This window comes from Eleginops maclovinus, chromosome 9, assembly GCF_036324505.1.
Source record: "Eleginops maclovinus isolate JMC-PN-2008 ecotype Puerto Natales chromosome 9, JC_Emac_rtc_rv5, whole genome shotgun sequence".
Taxonomy (NCBI): Eukaryota; Metazoa; Chordata; class Actinopteri; order Perciformes; family Eleginopidae; genus Eleginops; species Eleginops maclovinus.
Genome location: NC_086357.1, coordinates 27,398,272 through 27,420,537, shown reverse-complemented (window position 1 = coordinate 27,420,537; position 22,266 = coordinate 27,398,272). Strand labels below are relative to the sequence as shown.

The 22,266-nt window shown below is 43.5% G+C and overlaps 1 protein-coding gene across 1 annotated transcript in view; it reads left to right on the top strand.

The window, feature by feature from the left end:
• Positions 1 to 22,023, top strand: part of herc2 (HECT and RLD domain containing E3 ubiquitin protein ligase 2) — a 68,387-nt gene extending 46,364 nt beyond the window's left edge. Inside the window, 40 exon segments of the mRNA XM_063890989.1 lie at positions 131 to 270; positions 365 to 555; positions 1,318 to 1,423; positions 1,522 to 1,613; positions 1,710 to 1,885; positions 1,992 to 2,103; positions 2,203 to 2,284; positions 2,977 to 3,211; positions 3,318 to 3,495; positions 3,641 to 3,722; positions 3,856 to 4,027; positions 4,125 to 4,269; positions 4,636 to 4,861; positions 5,001 to 5,172; positions 5,392 to 5,578; positions 5,709 to 5,852; positions 6,423 to 6,614; positions 6,711 to 6,864; positions 6,947 to 7,054; positions 7,177 to 7,308; positions 7,398 to 7,556; positions 7,717 to 7,835; positions 8,041 to 8,166; positions 8,540 to 8,695; positions 9,086 to 9,400; positions 10,360 to 10,574; positions 10,930 to 11,107; positions 11,221 to 11,382; positions 11,686 to 11,777; positions 11,948 to 12,087; positions 12,230 to 12,417; positions 13,179 to 13,376; positions 13,553 to 13,636; positions 14,720 to 14,861; positions 15,456 to 15,650; positions 17,065 to 17,177; positions 20,006 to 20,196; positions 20,285 to 20,390; positions 20,473 to 20,685; positions 21,199 to 22,023. Of these exon segments, the coding sequence (XP_063747059.1) occupies positions 131 to 270; positions 365 to 555; positions 1,318 to 1,423; positions 1,522 to 1,613; positions 1,710 to 1,885; positions 1,992 to 2,103; positions 2,203 to 2,284; positions 2,977 to 3,211; positions 3,318 to 3,495; positions 3,641 to 3,722; positions 3,856 to 4,027; positions 4,125 to 4,269; positions 4,636 to 4,861; positions 5,001 to 5,172; positions 5,392 to 5,578; positions 5,709 to 5,852; positions 6,423 to 6,614; positions 6,711 to 6,864; positions 6,947 to 7,054; positions 7,177 to 7,308; positions 7,398 to 7,556; positions 7,717 to 7,835; positions 8,041 to 8,166; positions 8,540 to 8,695; positions 9,086 to 9,400; positions 10,360 to 10,574; positions 10,930 to 11,107; positions 11,221 to 11,382; positions 11,686 to 11,777; positions 11,948 to 12,087; positions 12,230 to 12,417; positions 13,179 to 13,376; positions 13,553 to 13,636; positions 14,720 to 14,861; positions 15,456 to 15,650; positions 17,065 to 17,177; positions 20,006 to 20,196; positions 20,285 to 20,390; positions 20,473 to 20,685; positions 21,199 to 21,471 (6,391 nt within the window). The 3' untranslated portion in view covers positions 21,472 to 22,023.
• The last annotated feature ends 243 nt before the right edge of the window (positions 22,024 to 22,266 follow it).

Sequence of the window (22,266 nt, the reverse complement as noted above, 5' to 3'; positions counted from 1 at the left end):
AGTTGCATTCTTATTCCATAGGTTGCCGATGTAGGCTACCTTTCAACTTGCTATAAACGTGTCATTATGATACATTCTGGTCCCATATAGCCCAGACCAGCACCATTTGAAATGCTTGTGTTGTCTGCAGGTGTGACGGCTGCCAGATGTTCCCTATAAACGGCCCCCGGTTCAAATGCAGGAACTGTGACGACTTTGACTTCTGTGAAAACTGCTTCAAGACCCGCAAACACAACACCAGGCATTCCTTTGGCAGAATCAACGAGCCGGGTCAGTCGCTGCAGGAGCATCACTGGGTAGATGAGAGGAGGCAGTACTTCCTGTTTGTACTGTTTTTTCTAAGCTGTGTTTCCTCCACCATCAGGCCAGTCTCCGGGTTTCTGCGGCCGCTCAGGGAAGCAGCTGAAGAAGCATCACAACAGCCAGCGCGGGATGCTGATCGACGATTGGTCGCGGGCTGTGAAGAGCCTGAACGTCTCGTCCTCCGTGAACCAGGCCTCTCGCCTCATCGACTCCAGCGACCAGTGCTGGCAGTCCTCCGGCTCGCAGGGAAAGGCAAGACATTAAATGCTTAGAAATCTTGACTGTGTGATCCCATGCTTTTTAATACCAGCGTTCAGTAGGTTTTGATAGCAGTAGCCTTATTGTTGCTTTTTGGGGCTTTTAATTTGAAGTTCAAGCGAATACCAAAGCTTCCTGTAAGTATCTAGTGACTTTCTGGGGATTTATTTTGAAAAACAAGAGTTGCCTTCTTTTAAGTATACAGTATTTCTATGGGGCTTTTATTTTGAAAAACATGCCTCCTCCTGAGCTTCTTGTAAGCTAGTGAGTTTCTAGGGCTTTTATTTTGAAATATAACGCTAATTCTGAGCTAACCTTCAGGACAGATTTACTTTCTAGGGCCTTTATTCTTAAAGACATGCCTCTTCCTGAGCTTTGTAAGGATACAATTACTTGCTGTAGCTTTTATTTTGAAAACATGCCTCTTCCTGGGCTTCTTTTAAGTAAGTGTATGTTTCTGGTGCTTTTATTTTTGAAATATAACACTAATTCTGAGCTACCCTTTAGGATAGACTTACTTTCTAGGGCTTTTATTCTCAAAAACATGCCTCTTCCTGAGCTTTGTAAGGATACAATTACTTGCTGTAGCTTTTATTTTGAAAACATGTCTCTTTCTGCACTTCCTGTAAGAGAAAAGTTACTCTAGGGGGCTTTTATTTCGAAAACATGCCTCTTCGTCAGCTTGCTGTTAGATATGATCTTTATTAGAGCGTAATGCACTTTCCTGACAGGATTTTCTTATGCTTGCCTCTGCAGCACTGGATCCGTATCGAGCTGTTTCCAGATGTTTTGGTGCATCGGCTGAAGATGGTGGTAGATCCAGCAGACAGCAGCTACATGCCCTCACTGGTGGTGGTGTCAGGCGAGTTGACACACACTCCCACCTTGGTTTAGACACATGTTTGGAAATGTCTGCATTTTTTGTCAGCAAAAGTAATGTGTTTTCTTCTGAAATATCAGGTGGAAGCTCTTTGAACAACCTAATTGAGCTGAAGACGATTAACATCAATCCCACAGACACCACCGTCCTGCTCCTGAGCGACTGCACTGAGGTCAGTTGGTTTTAATTTGTGGTGATTTTCTATTAGCTTAAATCACTTAGTCAACAATGGTTGTTGTTATAACTAAAATGACGTCCTTCCCAACAGTATCACAGGTACATCGAGGTCGCCATCAAGCAGTGCCGCAGCTCGGGGATCGACTGTAAGATCCACAGCCTCGGCATCGTGGGACGCATCAGGGCGGAGGACGAAGACCTGGCCACCGTCCCCTTCCTCGCGTCCGACAACGAAGAGGAGGACGACGAAAAAACTGCCACTGGGAGGTGAGATGTGTGGCGGTAGAAGAGTTCCTCGTTTATATTAAGCAGGCATTACATTACAGCTGCAGTTAATTCATCCTCACTGAGTGTGTGTGGTTTCTTCCTCCAGTCTTGCTCGTAAGAAGTCCTCCGGTCTGGAGTCAGCAGCCACCATCAGGACCAAAGTGTTCGTCTGGGGTCTGAACGACAAGGACCAGCTGGGGGGACTCAAAGGCTCCAAGGTGCAGAGCTCACCCTAATTGAAGTGCTGCAGGGTTTTAGTGCACATGTATCCTGTGGGAGAAGCTCCTAAAAAAACGTCGTTTTTGTGTCCTCCACAGATCAAGGTGCCGTCCTTCTCTGAAACTCTCTCTGCTCTCAATGTGGTCCAAGTGGCCGGTGGTTCCAAAAGCCTCTTTGCAGGTGAGTGTTGAGTCTATAGAGTTGTTTTTGCACAGCATTTAATTTATAGTGAAATTAATTTACGATAAAAAATAATATAATTATTTATTATTATTATTATGTTTATTTTATTAACAAATCAAATCCATGTATAGTAAACATTATTTTAAATAATTAAAATCCAATTAAAAAAAACAATGCACTATTTTCACCTATTAATTTAATGTTCAATTAATCTGTTCAATATTTTCTCCATTCATAGTTTAAGCATTTGGTCTGAAAATTGTCAAAATCATCTAAAATATTAAAACCTATTTAAATGTCTTGTGTTTTCAGTCCAAAACCTAAAGAAATTAACTTAAATATGATATAAAACAGAGAGAAGCAGCACATTTGAGAAGCTGGAGACACTAATCCTGGCATTTATGAAATGGAAAATGACTTTAAGGACTAATTAATGATCAAACTATAGTTGGTTATCTTTTTTCTTGAGTTGAGAATATTGAGAGACACGGTCAGAGAGACGCTCCCGTTATTCAGACATTGTATCGTCGTTTCCTTGATTGATTGATTGATTGATTGATTGATTGATTGATTAGGAATGATGTGCCAAACACACGTGTGCTGCAGATGGGTTTATTTGTCCTCATGTTTTTAGCCGAACTAGATCAGTAAATATTGAGTTGTGTGTACCCGTTGTGTCTGTGCTGCAGTGACGGTGGAGGGGAAGATCTACGCCTGTGGAGAGGCAACAAACGGCCGGCTGGGCCTGGGTCTCTCCAGCGGCACCATCCCCATCCCCCGGCAGATCACCGCGCTCAGTAACTACGTGGTGAAGAAAGTCGCAGTGCATTCTGGGGGACGGCACGCCATGGCGCTGACCGTGGACGGGAAGGTGTTCTCGTGGGGAGAGGGCGACGACGGCAAACTGGGACACTTCAGCAGGATGTACGTTAACCTGCACTAGTACTGGGAAACACTCCTTTATCTTGTGGGGAAACTTAGGGAATAAACTGGTTCTAAAAATGACGTTTTTTTGGCAATTTTCCTGTAGGAACTGTGACAAGCCCCGGTTGATCGAGGCTCTGAAGACGAAGCGCATCCGGGACATCGCCTGTGGCAGCTCCCACAGCGCCGCCATCACCTCCAGCGGGGAGCTGTACAGCTGGGGACTCGGGGAGTACGGCCGCCTCGGACACGGAGACAACACCACGCAGCTCAGGCCCAAACTGGTATGACTATATTTTTCTATTGAGCGCTTTCTCAGATTTGTGACTTGTTAAAAAAAGTCACAAATCAGCAAAAAAAAAAGTAAAATTTCTAAAATTTAAATCGGATATTCTCTGAGATTTACTCCTCTTTTTCTGTGTCCTTTAGGTGAAAGTGCTTCTGGGACACCGAGTTATCCAGGTGGCTTGTGGGAGTAGAGACGCTCAAACTCTGGCCCTCACTGATGAAGGTATTCCTGTTAATGCACTGAAAGATATCCTTCAGATTATACAGTTTCATTATAAAGTCTCCAGAATTACCCTTATTACTCCTGAGAAGTCTTACAGTTTCTATTTAGTGACGTGTATTTTATTTCCTGCCAGGCTTGGTGTTCTCCTGGGGGGACGGGGACTTTGGGAAGCTGGGTCGTGGAGGCAGTGAAGGCTGCAACATCCCTCAGAACATCGAGAGGCTGAACGGGCAGGCGGTCTGTCAGATCGAGTGTGGGGCTCAGTTCTCTCTGGCGCTCACCAAGTCTGGAGTGGTGTGGACCTGGTGAGAAGGAGGATTTTTTTGCAGTAATTATTTCAGGATGCTTCTGAAACATCTTTTCCCTTTCCAATGAGTGTTGACTCTCTGTGTGTCCTGACAGGGGCAAAGGGGACTACTTCCGCCTGGGCCACGGCACCGATGTCCACGTGCGAAAGCCTCAGATGGTGGAGGGGCTGCGAGGGAAAAAGATTGTCCACGTGGCGGTGGGAGCGCTGCACTGTCTGGCTGTTACAGAAACTGGACAGGTGTGTACTGACCTTCACAGCGTTTAAAAACCAGACCCTCGGCTCAGTTACTGCCGTGGCTCTGAGCCAGATGTGTGGTTTCTCCTCCTGTAGAGCGACTTTATTTATCACTCCTCCGACCTTTGCTGTCTCACGGCTGGTTTCACTTTATATACTACCATCCATCAGAAGGAGTTTAATCACGTCCTATCATGAGAGGCAGCTACTCAATATTTGACCATTTAAAGAGGTTGTTAAGATGGAGTGCTTCGAGCGATTCCTTCACTCTTTCCTTTGCAGCTTTTCTTTCAAGGTTCCTTCACAATTATCCATTATCAAAGTGTGAAGACATGCATGCTTCCACTCTGTCTCGTGCCTCTCCATCAGGTGTATGCGTGGGGCGATAACGACCACGGGCAGCAGGGGAACGGCACCACCACGGTGAACAGGAAGCCCACCCTGGTGCAGGGTCTGGAGGGGCAGAAGATCACCCGAGTGGCCTGTGGCTCCTCCCACAGCGTGGCCTGGACCACCGTGGACGTGACCACGCCCTCCGTGCACGAGCCCGTCCTCTTCCAGACCGCCCGGGACTCGCTCGGAGCGTCGTACTTAGGTACTTTTCCACTCTTAATTGTGGGGTTTGTTTTGGAGTTTACTTACGAGGTGGCACAGATGGGACTGCAGCTCTGACTGTCTAATATTTGCAGGAGCTGTGTGTGTGTGTGTCATCGTGTTTGTGTTTGTTCTCACAGGCGTCCAGTCCGACAGTGACTCGGCAGCAGTGAACAACAAGCTGAGCGGGCAGAGCAGCGTGAAGCCCAACCGGCCATCGCTGGCCAAGATCCTGCTCAGTCTGGACGGAAACCTGGCCAAGCAGCAGGCTCTGTCCCACGTCCTGTCAGCGCTGCAGATCATGTATGCTCGGTGAGTCGAAAATGCATCCTGTCCTGCTGGGCCTGAATGCACCATGTGACACAGCTGGGTTAATGACTAGCTAAGGGCCTCCTAAAGCCTTAGAATAAAAGCCAAAATGACACGTGACATGCACACTAAGAAGTCTGAATAAACACGGAGTAGCTCAGCAGATACAAGGCACGGGAGGGTGTGTGTTACCGCTAACAGGAAGTGTTGTTCATTCCTCAGTGACGCAGTGGTTGGAGCTCTGATGCCAGCCAGCATGATCCTGCCTGCAGAGGTCCCCGCCAGCTCCCCCATTCCCCACTCAGACTCCTCATCCTCCTCCAGTGTCAGCGATGAAGAGGGGCCTCCGGTCCTTCCTGAAGCCGAGGAGAGGCTCAGCCCCAACCCCTGGCAAGACAAGAAGGGAGAGGTGAGGGTCAAGGTGTATTCAGGGAGACATTAGTAATAATAAAGGGTGTTACCATGCTAGATTTGGCACCCTAGTGGGTCTAGCTTATTGTGTGAACATGGCGCTAATGTGTGTGTGTGTGTGTATGTAGGCTACCTCCTCAGAAGATGCCGTCACCCCCTCATCAGCTATAACTCCGTCTGCCTCCGGAGCTTCTTCTCGTCCCTTCATCCCCGTCACTGATGACCCCGGAGCCGCCAGCATCATCGCTGAAACCATGACTAAGACCAAAGAGGTGAGCCTGTCTCACTCAGCAAGTGGTGCAGGAATGAGTCATAAAACCCAGAAATGCATCGGCAGTTTAGCACTTCTTTTTCCCTCGTCTGTGTTTTTGTATTATATCTTCTGCAATAATACAAACTCACACGGAGAAATCCCATTGGCTTTTTGTAGAGGGAAGCAGGGAGATGTTGCCTTCAGGGTCAGACTACAAACATACGTCAACCACGTGTTCCCCACTCTGTATCATAGCATTATGTATAATACTCCTTTTTGAATTTGCAGATGTGACCTCTATTTTGAAATCCCTTTTTCTTTTCTTGCAGATTTCTGACTTTTATTTTGAAATCCTTTTTCTTTCTTTCACATTTGTGACTTTTATTTTTGAAAGAAAAGAATCTTGCAGCTTTGTGAGTTTTTTTATCAAGCATTAAGCCCATCTGTGTCCATGCAAAAATACAAACTCACAGAGAAATCCCACTGGCTTTTTGTGGAGGGAACCAGGGAGATGCTGCCTTCAGGGTCAGACTACAAAAATATGTCAACATCATGTTCCTCACTCTGTGTATTGTTTGCTCCTCCTCAGGACTCGGAGAGCCAGAGTAAAGTGGTGGGTCCGGAGCCCCAGTACCTGGATGAGTTCACCAGTCTGCTCGTTCCCGATGATACCCGTGTGATGGTGGACCTGCTGAAGCTGGCGGTGTCCTGCCGCTCCGGGGAGAAGGGGAAGGAGGTGCTGTCCGCAGTGCTGTCAGGCATGGGAACCGCTTACCCTCAGGTGATTTCTCTTTGTGATTCCTTGTAAAGACGGCAGGGTTGGGAGGGTAACGGATGTTGTAACGTTGGGTTAATCTGCGTCTCTGTGTTGTTGCAGGTGGCGGACATGCTGCTGGAGCTGTGTGTCACAGAGCTGGAGGACGTGGCGACGGACTCTCAGAGCGGCCGTCTGTCCTCGCAGCCCGTCGTGGTGGAGAGCAGCCACCCGTACACCGACGACACCTCCACCAGCGGCACCGTGAAGATTCCAGGTACAAAACACGGGACTTTCAATGAGAGTTTAGGTCTTTAATTGTCTTTTCTCTTTGATGTATCTCCTATTTTGTCCTGCAGGTGCCGAGGGTCTGAGGATAGAGTTCGACCGACAGTGTTCGACCGAGCGACGCCACGACCCGCTGACCATCATGGACGGAGCCAACAGGATCGTCTCCGTGCGATCAGGTAATGAGAGGAGGACCGTCAACCTGAGTAACCATTCAGTGTGTGTGTGTGTGTGTGTGTGTGTGTGTGTGTGTGTGTGTGTGTGTGTGTGTTGATTAATTAAACCTGTGTGTGTGTCTCAGGGCGGGAGTGGTCCGACTGGTCCAGCGAGTTGAGGATCCCGGGGGATGAACTCAAATGGAAATTCACCAGCGACGGCTCAGTGAACGGCTGGGGGTGGCGATTCACCGTGTATCCCATCATGCCTGCTGCTGGTGAGACGCTTTACACAACTAAACCCAGACCATATCAGGGTTTCCATTAGAGAAACATGTGACATTGAGCCTTTTCCGTGTCCCTTCAGGTCCCAAAGACCTCCTCTCAGACCGCTGCATCCTGTCCTGCCCCTCCATGGACCTGGTCACATGTCTGCTGGACTTCAGGCTGAACTTCGCCTCCAATCGGAGCATCGTGCCGCGCCTCGCCGCCTCCCTGGCTGCCTGCGCTCAGCTCAGTGCACTAGGTACAGTATTGTTGCCATAATCATCTCCAAAAGGTTTAAATATATGACTTTTCTTCGACCTTTTAGGGATATTTCCAAGGTACAATAAGGTAAAAGACAAGTCAGATTCCAGGTACAGACTCTACAAATTCATGATGCATTTAATTGAATTTTCGTGCAGCTGCAGGACACAGGATGTGGGCTCTGCAGAGACTGAGGAAGCTTCTGACCACAGAGTACGGTCAGTCCATCAACATCAACCGGCTGCTGGGAGACAGCGAGGGCGAGGCGCGCTCTATGGTGAGATCCCACGAAGAAGAGATTCTTAATTAGTGAAATATTTATTGGGTTTTCATTGAAGCAAATCCTAACATATCATCTATTTTGGTGCAAAGCTACATGCCTGTAATAACACTGTTAATAAACATTGTAAATATTCATACTATACCGTACTATGGAAGCTCAAAGCTCACGAATTAAATGTTAATGATCTATCTCCTTTCAGAGCTTCACAGGCAGTGCACTGGCCGCCTTAGTGAAGGGGCTTCCAGAGGCTCTGCAGAGGCAGTACGAGTACGAGGACCCCATCGTCAGGGGAGGAAAACAGCTGCTTCACAGTCCATTTTTCAAGGTACGTTCATTAGTATTACCTTGTACCACCATCAGTAATAAGCGGTGTTACATAGGAAGGTATTTACTGGACCTTTACTGGAGAAGTCTGTTAAAGTACGAGAAATTTAAAGTCATATTGTCCGGTGAAAATCATCACAATGGTGCGATCCAGACCTGCTTATACTTTGGTGTCTTCCAACATATCCTGTTTTATTTCATCCAAGAATATTAAGAGCTTAAAGACATTATTGGTGTCTCTTAATTATATCATTCTCATCTTCCTATTGGTACTTTTACATTTTCCTGGAGACTTTAACCAAAACCAATTAGGTTTAACGGACAGCTGTGTATTTTTTAAGGACCATAAAGGAGTTTTTGTGTTATTTGTTCAGGTGTTGGTTGCTCTTGCCTGCGACCTGGAGCTGGATACCTTACCCTGCTGCGCTGAGACCCATAAGTGGGCCTGGTTCCGCCGGTACTGCACCGCCTCCAGGGTGGCCGTGGCTCTGGACAAGAGGACCTCTCTGCCCAGACCCTTCCTGGATGAGGTGAGTCTTCATCACACTTTCGCATCAAAATTGTATTTTTTGTTTTTGATAAAGAAATGATATTGTTACTGGGCATACTACAAAATGATCTGTTAGCAGTACAAGCTATCTGGTAGCAGTGTAAGCTATCTGTTAGCAGTAAAAGCTATCTGTTAGCAGTACAAGCTATCTGGTAGCAGTACAAGTTATCTGTTAGCAGTAAATAACTAGCAGTATAAGCTCAATGTAAGCACTACATGCTAACCCTCAGACGTAGAAACAAGCTGTCAGGACTGGAGTATAACCTAACAATAAATAGGCTAACAGCTACATAAATACATATATATAAATAATAGTAGTTTGTCTACCCTCCATTAATCTATTTCCCTCCATATCTCCTCGCCCTTGAAGGTCACAAAGAAAATCCGGGAGCTAATGGCCGACCACGAGAGCATGAACAGCCTCCACGAGAGTCACGACTTGTTCAAGCGCGAGCACGACGAGCAGCTGGTTCAGTGGATGAACCGGCGACCCGACGACTGGACGCTCTCGGCCGGGGGCAGCGGCACCATCTACGGCTGGGGCCACAACCACAGGGGCCAGCTGGGCGGCATCGAGGGGGCGAAGGTCAAAGTTCCCACGCCCACCGAAGCCCTCGCCACACTGAGGCCGGTGCAGCTGATCGGGGGGGAGCAGACGCTGTTCGCCGTCACTGCAGATGGAAAGGTCAGAAACACAGTCATTAACATGTTTCTATGCTCAATGTGCATTCTTTATCTGTAACACATTTTAGCAAGAGTACTAACGGTGTATTAAAGCTCCAACAATGTTACTAATTGATTTCCAACTGTAATTGGTTATTTGCTGGAGGAATCTTTCCATCAAAAATATCAGAAAATGCTGTTTTCAGCTTCTCAGTTTGGGGATTTTCTGCTTTTCCTCTATTCTCACATTAAAGTCAATATTGTTTAAGATTTAAAGACATCAGATCCGTCTTTGAGAAACCAAAGGAGGCATTTTTTAATATTTTCTGACATTTAACACAAAAGCCCTTTAATTGATTGAATAATCTGTAGATTAATTAAACATTAAACTAATTAAAATGCATTAAATCTTCCTTTCATGTCCCCTTAACCCGACACAGACACAATATTCCTATCAAGCTGTTTACATGGCTAATGAAACTTAACAATATTCTTGTAAACAAACTGTCAAAGTGGGATTTTGTTTCAAGATTTCCCTGATTTCTGACTCGTTTGGATGTTAAAAACAGCCTCATTTTTATTCCTTCAGCGACCTTCTTCGAAAGATTGATAGTTGTGATATTTGTGCATTTCAAAAAACCTTTTACATTTCAGATATTTCCTCATTTTTAATAGTTGCTGTGTTTCTCCTCCTGAACTATAATAAGGACTCATATTTTTGGCCTGAAATTTGATGCAAAGTGCAGTAAAAAAACAACATAAGTGCATTTCTTGAACGTGCAGAATCCCAAACATGCTCCGAAAACTGAAATTATAATCAAATATATTGATAAGAAAATGCTGAATAAGTCCCAATAATGAATTTCCAGCTGAATTTATTGTCATATTCTGAACAATAATGGAGTATTAGTGTGTAGTTTTGGCTCTTGTCTTCAAGGAAACCGTGACAGTCAGACTAATGCATTTCTTCTCCATCCTCAGCTGTACGCCACAGGGTACGGAGCCGGGGGCAGGTTGGGTATCGGGGGCACGGAGTCCGTCTCCACCCCCACCCTGCTGGAGTCCATCCAGCACGTCTTCATCAGGAAGGTGGCCGTGAACTCCGGAGGGAAGCACTGCCTGGCGCTGTCCTCCGAGGGGGAGGTGTACTCCTGGGGAGAGGCGGAGGACGGGAAGCTGGGCCACGGGAACAGAAGGTCGAGACTCAAAGTTATTCATTTATGTCTCAAATAAATGTAGAAATAGTTTTAAATATATAATAAAAACATGATTAAGGAAATCCATAAGATAGTGTGATTAAACTATATAAGTATTTCTTAAATGGAATTTTTCATACAAGTTTTGACCATTTTTGGAGGATTTTTTATCTGAACCCCCTTTTTTAATTAAGAAGACTTAAAAATACTAATTAAAGCAACACATTTCCTTCTCTGTGGTCTAAAATAGTGCCCCTACCCCCTTATCTTTTCTCTCTGTCATCTTTAAAAGAAAACATCTTGAATGGCATTTGTTGAAACTGCAATATTAACATCGACTCCCCTCTGTTTTCAGCCCCTGTGACCGCCCTCGTGTGATCGAGTCCCTGCGTGGGGTGGAAGTGGTGGATATCGCAGCCGGGGGGGCTCACAGTGCCTGCATCACGGCCAGCGGGGAGCTCTTCACCTGGGGTAAGGGTCGCTACGGACGCCTGGGGCACGGAGACAGCGAGGACCAGCTCAAACCCAAACTGGTCAGTGATCATAAAGTCTCCATACAGTCTGATCCTTTTGCAACAAACACTGTAATCCTGCTAGTCTTCAATTAACCTTACCTAACACTGTGTGTGTGTGTGTGTGTCTGCAGGTTGACGCTCTGCAGGGTCACCGGGTGATCGATGTCGCCTGTGGCAGCGGAGACGCTCAGACTCTGTGTCTCACAGACGACGACATGGTCTGGTCCTGGGGGGACGGGGACTACGGCAAACTGGGCCGCGGGGGAAGCGACGGCTGCAAAATCCCCATGAAGGTGAGAGAGTTCACACTGTAGGAGGCAACACAGGTCGGCAGAGGCATGGCTTTATACTAGTGGCTTCTTTTCTTCGTTATTTCACACAGGAAGGGAACAGAGTTCGTGTAAAAAGCATCAAAATGTGTTTTAATTTTCTTTCTTTCTACATTTAAATACCTGATTACTAAAGAGCCCAGAGACACAATCAGATCAGGATCCTGGAGGCAGAATGCGTCCACATTGTGCTGGGATGAAATGATTAATGCAATAGATCTGATGCGTGTTGTAAATCCTCACACAGCCGCTGTATTCACTTCACAGATCGACTCTCTGACCGGCCTCGGCGTGGTCAAGGTGGAGTGTGGCTCTCAGTTCTCCGTCGCGCTCACCAAGTCTGGAGCCGTGTACACATGGTGCGTCTATATCTCTGTCTCCATCACCTAAAGCCACGGCTGACACCTGACACACCGTACATATACACACATGTATAGAGCTCAGAGCAGGTCAAGATTGTTCATTAGAATCAATATAAAAAGATGATGAACAGAGATTCCTAAAAACACATGCGTGATGTCGTTCTCAGGGGGAAAGGAGACTACCACCGCCTCGGACACGGCTCTGACGACCACGTGCGACGCCCCCGACAGGTTCAGGGTCTGCAGGGGAAGAAGGTCATCGCCATCGCCACGGGGTCGCTGCACTGCGTCTGCTGCACAGAGGATGGTACGGTTCATGCACGGCCCTCCTTTCTGAAGATATAATAGACGTCACCCTCAATGTATTGTTAACAGTTGGTCTGTTAACGGTGCAGCTAAGCCGTGTCGGACCGCAGATTCTCAGATTGTAGTTTCTGTGTTTGGCTCAGGAGAAGTGTACACGTGGGGCGATAACGACGAGGGCCAGCTTGGAGACGGCACCACCAACGCCATCCAGAGGCCACGGCTGGTGGCGGCGCTGCAGGGCAAGAAGATCAACAGGGTGGCCTGCGGCTCCGCGCACACACTCGCCTGGTCCACCAGCAAGCCCACCAATGCCGGGAAACTGCCCGCACAGGTACTGGAATCAGCCTTCATTCTTTATACAGTGACACGTTGGATTACATGTGATTCATTTATCCCAAATAGGGTATAGCAGCACGTTGACAAGGTGAGTTAAAATATGTAAGGGATCTTATGCTGCTCCTGTTTACCATAAGTGCTTACTGTCTGTCTTCCTTTGTTGATTTCCCTCTTTCCAAATTTAATGCCTTTTTTTTTTTGTTCTTAAATTCAGGATTCTAATATTTTCCAAAAAAAATCCACTGAAAAACATTTTCAGAAAAGAAAACAAATCAGAAAGAAAAAGGTTTTCTGAATTCTGGAAATAAAAATTCCAAAATAAGAAATATTTTCAAAAAATCTGGAGAAAAAAATATCAGAAAATAAATCACAAAACTGTTTCAGAAAAATTCCATTTTTTTCTAAAATTATATAAATTCTGACTCTTAGAGTTCTGAGGTTACCAGGGGGAAAACATCCAAACAAAAAAAGAACAATATATTAGAATTCTGATTTAAACCTCAGAATTTAAGGAAAGGAAAAAAAAATCTGAATTAGTTTTTCACAAAAAAAATACGGAAAGTCAGAATTCAGTAAAAATAATCACCTGGGATCAGATCTTCAAATTATGTATCATATTTTCATTGTTTATTTGTATTTACTTGTGTGTTTCTTTTGGCCACAGCTGATATTAGATGCACATTACGTCACATGTCCAGCAGGTGGCAGTAAAGCTTTGCATCAGCGACTCTGAAATGCCTCTCCTGTGTGTTGAAGGTTCCCATGGAATACAACCACCTGCAGGAGATCCCCATCATGGCGCTGAGGAACCGGCTGCTGCTGCTGCATCACATCTCTGAGCTCTTCTGCCCGTGCATCCCTATGTTCGACCTGGAGGGGCGGCTTGGCCAGACGGGACACGGACCCTCGGTGGGCTTCGACACCCTCAGGGGCATCCTCATCTCCCAGGGCAAGGTGGGCTTCAGGGATCAGTCAATGTGAAGTCCTTTTATGCTTCACAAAAACACACCTGTGCATTGTTTGATCTTTTACTTTAAAATAAAGTCCTTTCCTGAAGTGTGTTCCCAGATTTTAGTGCATGTAAATGGTCAGATTTTTGGGACTGATGAAACCTCTTTTCCTCTGAACAGGAAGCAGCGTTCAGGAAGGTGGTTCAGGCCACGATGGTGAGGGACCGGCAGCACGGGCCTGTGGTGGAGCTCAACAGGATACAGGTGAGAAAAGACACACACACACACACACACACACACACACACTTTCATCCTTCTCCAAGTCTCCTGCTCACTCTCACTTTAGCCTCCCCCGCGCCCCACCCTCCCTGTGTTCCAGACGGGCATTGCATGTGATTCTTTCATAAGGGGATTTTCTGCTGTGTGTGTGTGTGTGTGTCTGCGTCTGCAGGAGTTCCTGGACTTAGTTTTACTCCACACACAGTCTCTTCTCGGCCCACTGACCCCCCCTCCCCCCCCGCCCTCCCCTAATGCAGCTTTGGTTGTTTCCATGTCTCAGAGAGCTGTCTCATCCAGGACTTCAGGCTCTTCACTGCTTTGTTTATATACAACAGGAAGTGATTAAACACAGAACAGAAACAAATTAAACCCTGACCTCTCTTCTTCTCCTCCTCTTCCTCTTTTCCTCTTACTTCTCTTCTTCTTCCTTAACTTTCTTGTCATTCTCCTATTACCCCTCCTGTTCATCTTCTTTTGCTGTATTTCTCCTTATCCTTCTTCTCCTTCTCCTTCTCCTTCTTCTCCTTCTCCTTCTCCTTCTCCTGCTCCTTCTTCTGCTCCTTCTTCTGCTTCTTCTTCTGCTTCTCCTTCTTCTCCTTCTCCTGCTCCTTCTGCCCCTTCTTCTGCTTCTTCTTGTTCTCCTCCTTCTCCTTCTCCTTCTCCTTCTTCTTCTCCTTCTTCTTCTTCTTCTTCTTCTTCTTCTTCTTCTTCTTCTTCTTCTTCTTCTTCTTCTTCTTCTTCTTCTTCTTCTTCTTCTTCTCCTGCTCCTTCTGCTGCTCCTTCTCCTTCTTCTTCTCCTGCTCCTTCTTCTCCTTCTTCTTCTCCTTCTGCTCCTTCTTCTGCTTCTTCTCCTTCTCCTTCTTTTTCTTGTTCTTCTCCTTCTTCTTCTTCTCCTCCCCTTCTGTTTCTCCTCTCTATCTTTCCTTCTCCGACCTCTTCTTTTTCTATTGATTCTCCTTTATCCTCCATTCTCTCGTCCTCCTCCCCATCCTGTTCTTCACATCTTCCCCCTATTTCTTCTTTTCCTCCCCCTCTTCCTCCTCCCCCTCCTCCTCCTCCCCCCTGCAGGTCAAGCGTTCCCGCAGTAAAGGAGGTCTGGCCGGTCCTGATGGCACTAAGTCAGTGTTTGGTCAGATGTGTTCTAAGATGAGTTCCTTCAGCCCGGACAGCCTGCTGCTGCCCCACCGGGTGTGGAAGGTCAAGTTTGTGGGTAGGTGTTGTCAGACCTTATTTACCTGTTGTTGTTTGCTCACAGCAGCATGTAAACAAGGACTGGAACATACAGTTCTTGACAGTATTGCTGTTGTATGTTGTAGGACAGTGTGCATGTTGTTGCATTAATTTCTTACATTTAAATATATATATACTTTTTTTTGGGCCCATTTAGAATTTTTTAATAATTGAATATTTGATCGCACATTTTTTACTCTGGCTTCTCATATTAATGTGAATATTTAAAATATATTTTATCCAAAATGTTATTTTATATTTATACTAATCTGCTTTTTTTCCTTAAATTTGACATTTTTACTTGAGATGTTGTTCATATTAATATATTTATTTTACTTAATGAAAAAGAGCATTTATACTTTAATTTATTTAAATGTTTTTATTTCATTTTGACTTATTGCACATTTATTTGTCCACCTTTTAAAAATACTGCTACCTATTTTACACTTTATTTGAATTGATGTGTGGTTGCCTTTTTATTTAATATGTAATAAAGCTTTACCTTTCCTGCTAATCTCCCCGCTGCAGGTCGGGTTAAGTACTTCTGATTCTGATGCTCTTGTGTCTCTCTCAGGGGAGTCTGTGGACGACTGTGGGGGGGGCTACAGCGAGTCGATCGCTGAGATGTGTGAGGAGCTGCAGAACGCTCTGACGCCGCTGCTCATCGTCACTCCCAACGGCCGCGACGAGTCGGGCGCCAACAGAGACTGCTTCCTGCTCAACCCGGCCGCCAAGTCCGCGCTGCACATGAGCATGTTCCGCTTCCTGGGTACGGTCCCGCTAATCTCCCCGTCAGGCAGTGCTAATCCCAGATAAACAAAAACTGAAAATATGCAAAAATGTGCGAAAGCTTCAGGTGCTTTTTCAGAGATAAAACACCTGGACCGAGCTGTGAGCACGCTCCAGTTACTCCACAGATTCAGTGCTGTTGTGTTCGGGTAAAGCTGTAAGCTGGTTTCCAGGTTGATATTTATCCATACTAAAACACCCCTGTATTTATAATTTACACATTTTAACATATTGGTTTATATTGTATTTATTTGGACATTTTCATTTCATATTTGGTTGCACATTTTAGCTTAACCTTCTTATGTTTATGGAAATATCTTTATTTTATTGGTATGGTTTTATTGCACATTATAACTTCTAACTATTTATTTTTATTCAATTATATATTTTATTGGGAATTTTTAATGTATATCCATTATATTCATTTAAATATTTTATTGCACATTTATACTTTAACTTTTATACTTTATATTTATTCAAATATTCAAATAGTCTTTTTTGTTTAAATTAACCTTTTATTGTTTTTTCCTCACTTATGATTATATAAATATATATATTATCTTATACTGAAGTGGAGCAACTTCAAATTCTCTGTTTATATAAACATTATATTTTAACTTTGAATTCTTATGTTTGTTCAAAATATTTATATATATTTCATCTTTTTGCACATTTTTAATACTTCCTTGTATTTATATACATTATCATTATTATTATTATTATTTGTTATTATTATTATTATTATTATTATTTGTTATTATTATTATTGTTATTATTATTATTATTATTGTTATTATTATTATTTGTTATTATTATTATTGTTATTATTATTATTATTATTGTTATTATTGTTATTATTATTATTATTATTATTATTATTTGTTATTATTATTATTGTTATTATTATTTGTTATTATTATTATTGTTATTATTATTATTATTGTTATTATTGTTATTATTATTATTATTATTATTATTATTTGTTATTATTATTATTGTTATTATTATTATTATTGTTATTATTGTTATTATTATTATTATTATTATTATTATTTGTTATTATTATTATTGTTATTATTATTATTATTGTTATTATTATTATTATTATTATTATTTGTTATTATTGTTATTGTTATTATTATTATTATCATTATTATTATTATTGTTATTATTATTATTATTGTTATTATTATTATTATTTGTTATTGTTATTTGTTATTATTATTATTTGTTATTATTATTATTGTTATTATTATTTATTATTGTTATTATTTGTTATTGGTACATTTGACTTTAGCTACTCATTTCTTTATAAAGACTTTTATTTATTTTATTTTATAGCAACTGTCACCATGTGCCCCATAACTAAAGTCTGGTTCTGGTTCTGTCTGCAGGAGTGCTGCTGGGCATCGCTATCCGGACAGGAAGCCCTCTCAGTCTGAATCTGGCCGAGCCCGTCTGGAAGCAGCTGGCCGGCATGAACCTGACCATCGCTGACCTCAGTGAGGTACGTACACGTTCAACGTCGGTGAGAAACGAAAGAGAAGTGCTCCTATTGGCGAGCCCTCCAACATGTGGTCATGATAGGCCGAGGGGCGGGACATCTCTAAGCGGTTGACCAATCACAACAGAGCCAGCCAGCTAAGAGCAGACGTGAAGATCTCTCGCCTCTGTCTAACCCTCATCTGAAAAGGTTTTCTGTAACACGGGGGTCATTCTACTCCTTCTGTGCTCAACTTCAACTTTCGTTGTGTTCGCTCAACTGAGACAATTACCAAAGGTCAGACCTTCCCTCTGATTGCTTTACAGCAAGATGTTTTTTTAGCATTTTCCATCCCGTCTTTGTACTTGTAGGGAGGTTTGGGGTCCCATTACCAACACTTACTTACTCCTATGTGTTTCTACATCTCCTCCTCCTGAGGGTTCCCGTGAATTCAACCTCCACACAATCACAGCCCAGCAGATACTCTGATGTAGTGGCGTCAAATAAACAGCTGCTCGAAAATAGGAGTCTGCATTACGTTGGTGCAGTTCAACAATCAGTACCAGCAGTGTTTGGTAATGAGCATCTCAGTGTTATACAGTATTTTAATTCCCAGTCTCTGCTTGTGTGAAGTTCTCCAGCCTCAGGAGGAGTGCCTCTCCGTGTCAGACATTATGTAACTCTGTATGATCTCATGATCTGCATTATGACCTGCAACGAGAACCCATTCCTTTACATTCCTGCTCAGATTAACCTCTAATCCTCTACAGTGAGAAACGTTCTGTACCGCGCAGGGTGGGGGAGGGGGTCACTTTAAAAAAGTATTCTGTTACAGCTGCTGGTTACCTGTAAAGAGGTTTAACCTTCTCTGAGTATGCAATGCAAACGAACCCAAGGCACTTCAGGCAGTAGCTAACATCGAAGAGAAGTCAGAAGTTTATCAAAGAAATCAGAATTTTGATAAAATAATCAGAAAGAAATCTGAAGTTTGAAAGGAAACAAACTTGGGAGACATAAAGTGTGATGTTTAAAAGAAGATGATTAGGGCCACATGAAGGAGTCAGAGTAAAGAGAAAATATTGGGACTTTTTGAAAATTTGTAAAAAAGTCCGATTTTTTTTTTTGTGAAAAGTGCAAATTTAAATTTGCGGACATTTATTTAGAAAAAGTTCCAGACATTTAAAAAAAAGTCAGATCTTTTAGGAAAAAAGTGATCATTATGAAAAAAGTCAAAATTTTAAGTTTTAAAAGAAAATCAAAAGGAGAAAAAGTTGTGAATCTTTAAAAGAGGTCATTATGACCACATGAAGAAGGAGTCAGAATAATGAGAAAAATAGTGGGACATTTTCAAAGATTTCAGGAAACACTTTGAACAAGATTACCTGATATTTTTAAAGTCGAAATTTAGAAGAAAAAATCTGAAATTGAAAAGAAATCTGAATTTTCAGGAAAAAAGGGATTTTTTAAAGAAACTAGCAGACAGTTTTAAAAGTCGGCGTTTAGAAAAAGATCCATTCATTCGACTAAAAGTCAGATCTTTTAGGGAAAAAGTGATAATTCTGAAGAAATAGTTGGAAATTCCAAAAGAAAATCAGAAGTTTGAAAAGAAAAACCAAAAGGAAAAAGAATTGGGAGACATAAAGTGTGATTTTTTTTTTTAGAGAAGATGATTAGGGCCACATGAAGAAGGAGTTAGAGCCTCTTAAAGCAGATTCAGGCAGTAGGATTACAGATTGACCCTTAATCCTACAGGACAGAACAGCTGACAGAGGAGAGTAACATCTGATCCTTTACAACAAACACTTTCTACTCTCTTCAGGTTTTACTCACACAGTAATCCTGCTAGTTATCCACACTTATTAGAAATGCACCAGTAACCAGATTCTCTTATGGAACTGTAAGGGACACTTTCCTCATTACTCCCCAAGCCTGCTCTCACTGTACCTGCTTCCTAGAATTCCACATTTCAGTTTTAAGAGCCACACTGTCGGCTTTTGTTTAAAGGGGAAGCGTGAGACCTTCCCTCACGCTGTGATCATGAGCTCCTGAACCGTCATACTACGCAGCGGGAGGGAAAACTCTCCTCCCGCACAAAGCTGCTCTTGTTTGGAGTTAGTCGCCCTGGAGATATTGTAAAGGTTGATGTGAAAGCAGGATGGACCGTTGTGACGCTCACGGCGAATGTGATGCGAGCGTGAGGGCACGAGTGCAGCCACGTAATAAGAAAGCAGAGAAGATGAATGCTGCTCCAGGTGAAGTGAGTGCTTATTAAAACACTGTAGGTTTAAAGCAATCACCTATTCTACACCCTGGTGTTATCAATACTGACACACCACGTTTGTAATATACACATGTGATACATTTTTACTTAACTTGTTCTGGATTTATGAATATTTGGACTGTATCTGATCTCTTACTAGAGCGCATTCGTCCTCTGGAGAGCCCTCCCCACTCACATAAAGCAGTCACCCACCCTATCCTTTAAACAAGCGCATTAATCCCTCCTCTTCAGAATAATTCCTCCGCCTTGCTTTTCTTATTGCTCATTTTCATTGGTACTTCTTTATGTTTGTAGAAATATTTTGTGCATTTTTGTGCAATAAATATATAACAGTGAGATGAATTAAGTTCATATTCTAAATGTATTCATGTTTTTATACATTTTATTGGGTTTTTACTTTTGCTTTTAATTTCTTATGTTTTTTATTAATATTTTAGTCAGTTTTATTTCTTCCTTGTATTTTTAGTTTTCTTTTAAACTTTTACAAAACCTAATTCCGTGGTATAAATAAAGATATCTGATTGAAAGACCGATGAATAAATGAGCGTTTGTTCTGCTTTTAACCCCCCAGGTCGATAAGGATTTTATTCCCGGCCTGATGTACATCCGGGACAACGAGGCGACGGCGGAGGAGTTCGAGGCGATGACGCTGCCGTTCACCGTGCCCAACGCCAGCGGGCAGGACATCCAGCTCAGCTCCAAGTTCTCCCACATCACCCTGGAGAACCGAGCCGAGTACGTCCGCCTGGCCATCAACTACCGGTGAGGGAACACACTGAACGAGTAACAAACAAACCCTCCAATCAGAGCGTGTGTTTAACTCTGTTCTTTAACTCCCATGATGCTTCAGGCTCCATGAGTTCGATGAGCAGGTGTCTGCGGTTCGTGAAGGAATGGCTCGAGTCGTTCCCGTTCCCCTTCTGTCGCTTTTCACCGGATACGAGCTGGAAACCATGGTCAGAGTTTCAAAAGTAGCAGACAGTTGTTATTAAAAGTAACTACTGCACAAAGCTAATGCATTACCCCCCCCCCCCCCAGGTGTGTGGGAGCCCCGACATCCCCCTGCACCTGCTGAAATCAGTGGCCACCTATAAGGGGGTGGAGCCCACCTCCTCCCTCATCCAGTGGTTCTGGGAGGTGATGGAGTCGTTCTCCAACACCGAGCGCTCGCTCTTCCTGCGCTTCGTCTGGGGGCGAACCCGCCTGCCGCGCACCATCGCCGACTTCAGGGGGCGGGACTTCGTGGTGCAGGTAGGAAGAGGCGTCTCAGAAGTGTGACGCATTAGATTCACCATGTTTGGGTAGCCTCCTTTCCCCAGAAGCAGGAAGCGAGTATCACAATCTAAAAGTAACCTGATTACTGATTACTGATTATGCAAACGAACCCAAGGCTGTTCAGGCAGCAGCTAACAATGAATAATGAGAAGTCAGAATTTAATCCAAAAATGAATGAATGTTGGAAAAAAAATCGGAAATTAAAGAAACTTCAAATTTAGGAATATTTTGGGATATTTGGAAACCAATGAAGATTTTGAAAAAGTCAGAATTTTCAGGACATTTGGGGATGAAGGTTAGAGTTTTGAAAAGATGTCAGAAATTTGAAAAAGTCAAGATTTAGAAAAAAAGTGATCAATTTTGAAGAAATAGTCGGAAAGGTCAAAAAAGTCCAAATCTGGAGAAAAAAATCAGAAGTTTGAGAATAAAATCAAACCAAGAATGAACCCGCTTCATTTCCTGCAGACCTAATCGAGTCTCTGCCCCCAGGTGCTGGATAAATACAACCCGCCCGACCACTTCCTGCCCGAGTCCTACACCTGCTTCTTCCTGCTGAAGCTGCCCAGGTACTCGTGCAAACAGGTGCTGGAGGAGAAGCTGAAGTACGCCATCCACTTCTGCAAATCCATCGACACCGACGACTACGCCCGCATCGCGCTGTCCGGAGAGCCGGCGGCCGACGACAGCAGCGAGGACTCGGACAACGAGGACGCAGACTCCTTCGCCTCCGACTCCACGCAGGACTACCTGACGGGACACTAAACACACACACACACACACTTTTAATCGACACACTCATGCAGCTTTCTACGAAGACACAAACGTCTGTGGAGGGAAACGTGCAATGAGCTTTATTATAAGCTAACGAGAGCTCTAATTTAGTTTCTTTAAAATGATGCGCTGCACATGTGGTGTTACATGGGAATTATGTATATTTACACTCAAAAAATAAAACAGGCTCCAGCCTAGCACTGTGGTAGACCGCGCCCCCCCCCTCCCCAACCCCCCCTGGTTTGTGTGATTAAACCCTAAGTGTGTATATAGGAATGGATGTACGACACAACAGTAGTATTACTTTTTGTTTTCTTGGTAACCGCCATTTTTCTTTACAAAAAAAAGCATTTTTAACTTAAAAGAAGAGAAGTGTTGGTCACTCACTGAAGGGTCCTTTTAAGGTATCTACCGCCCCCGTCCCCCGTCCCCCCACCTCCACCAAGTCTGTGCACTGTCTCCTTAAAGAATGTATATAATATGATTGTGCCATGTATTCACAGAAGGTCTCATTCCTGCATATTAAATGTTAATACATTTAAATGAGAAAGACTCGAGTGTCATGGTGTTCGTTTAAATGGAGCTATTTTACATTATTTTCTGACAGGAGAGACCATAAACAATTCATCTCTGAAATAAGGGTTATTTTTCTTAAAAATGTCAGTCAATATTAAGGAATGTAAGTCCCAGTTTCTCAGAGTCAGTGAAGTTGACGTCTAATGGGTTCGTTTCGTTGACGTAGACTTTAATGTTCAAAGATGAGCAGAAAGTCTCCATATTAGAGGC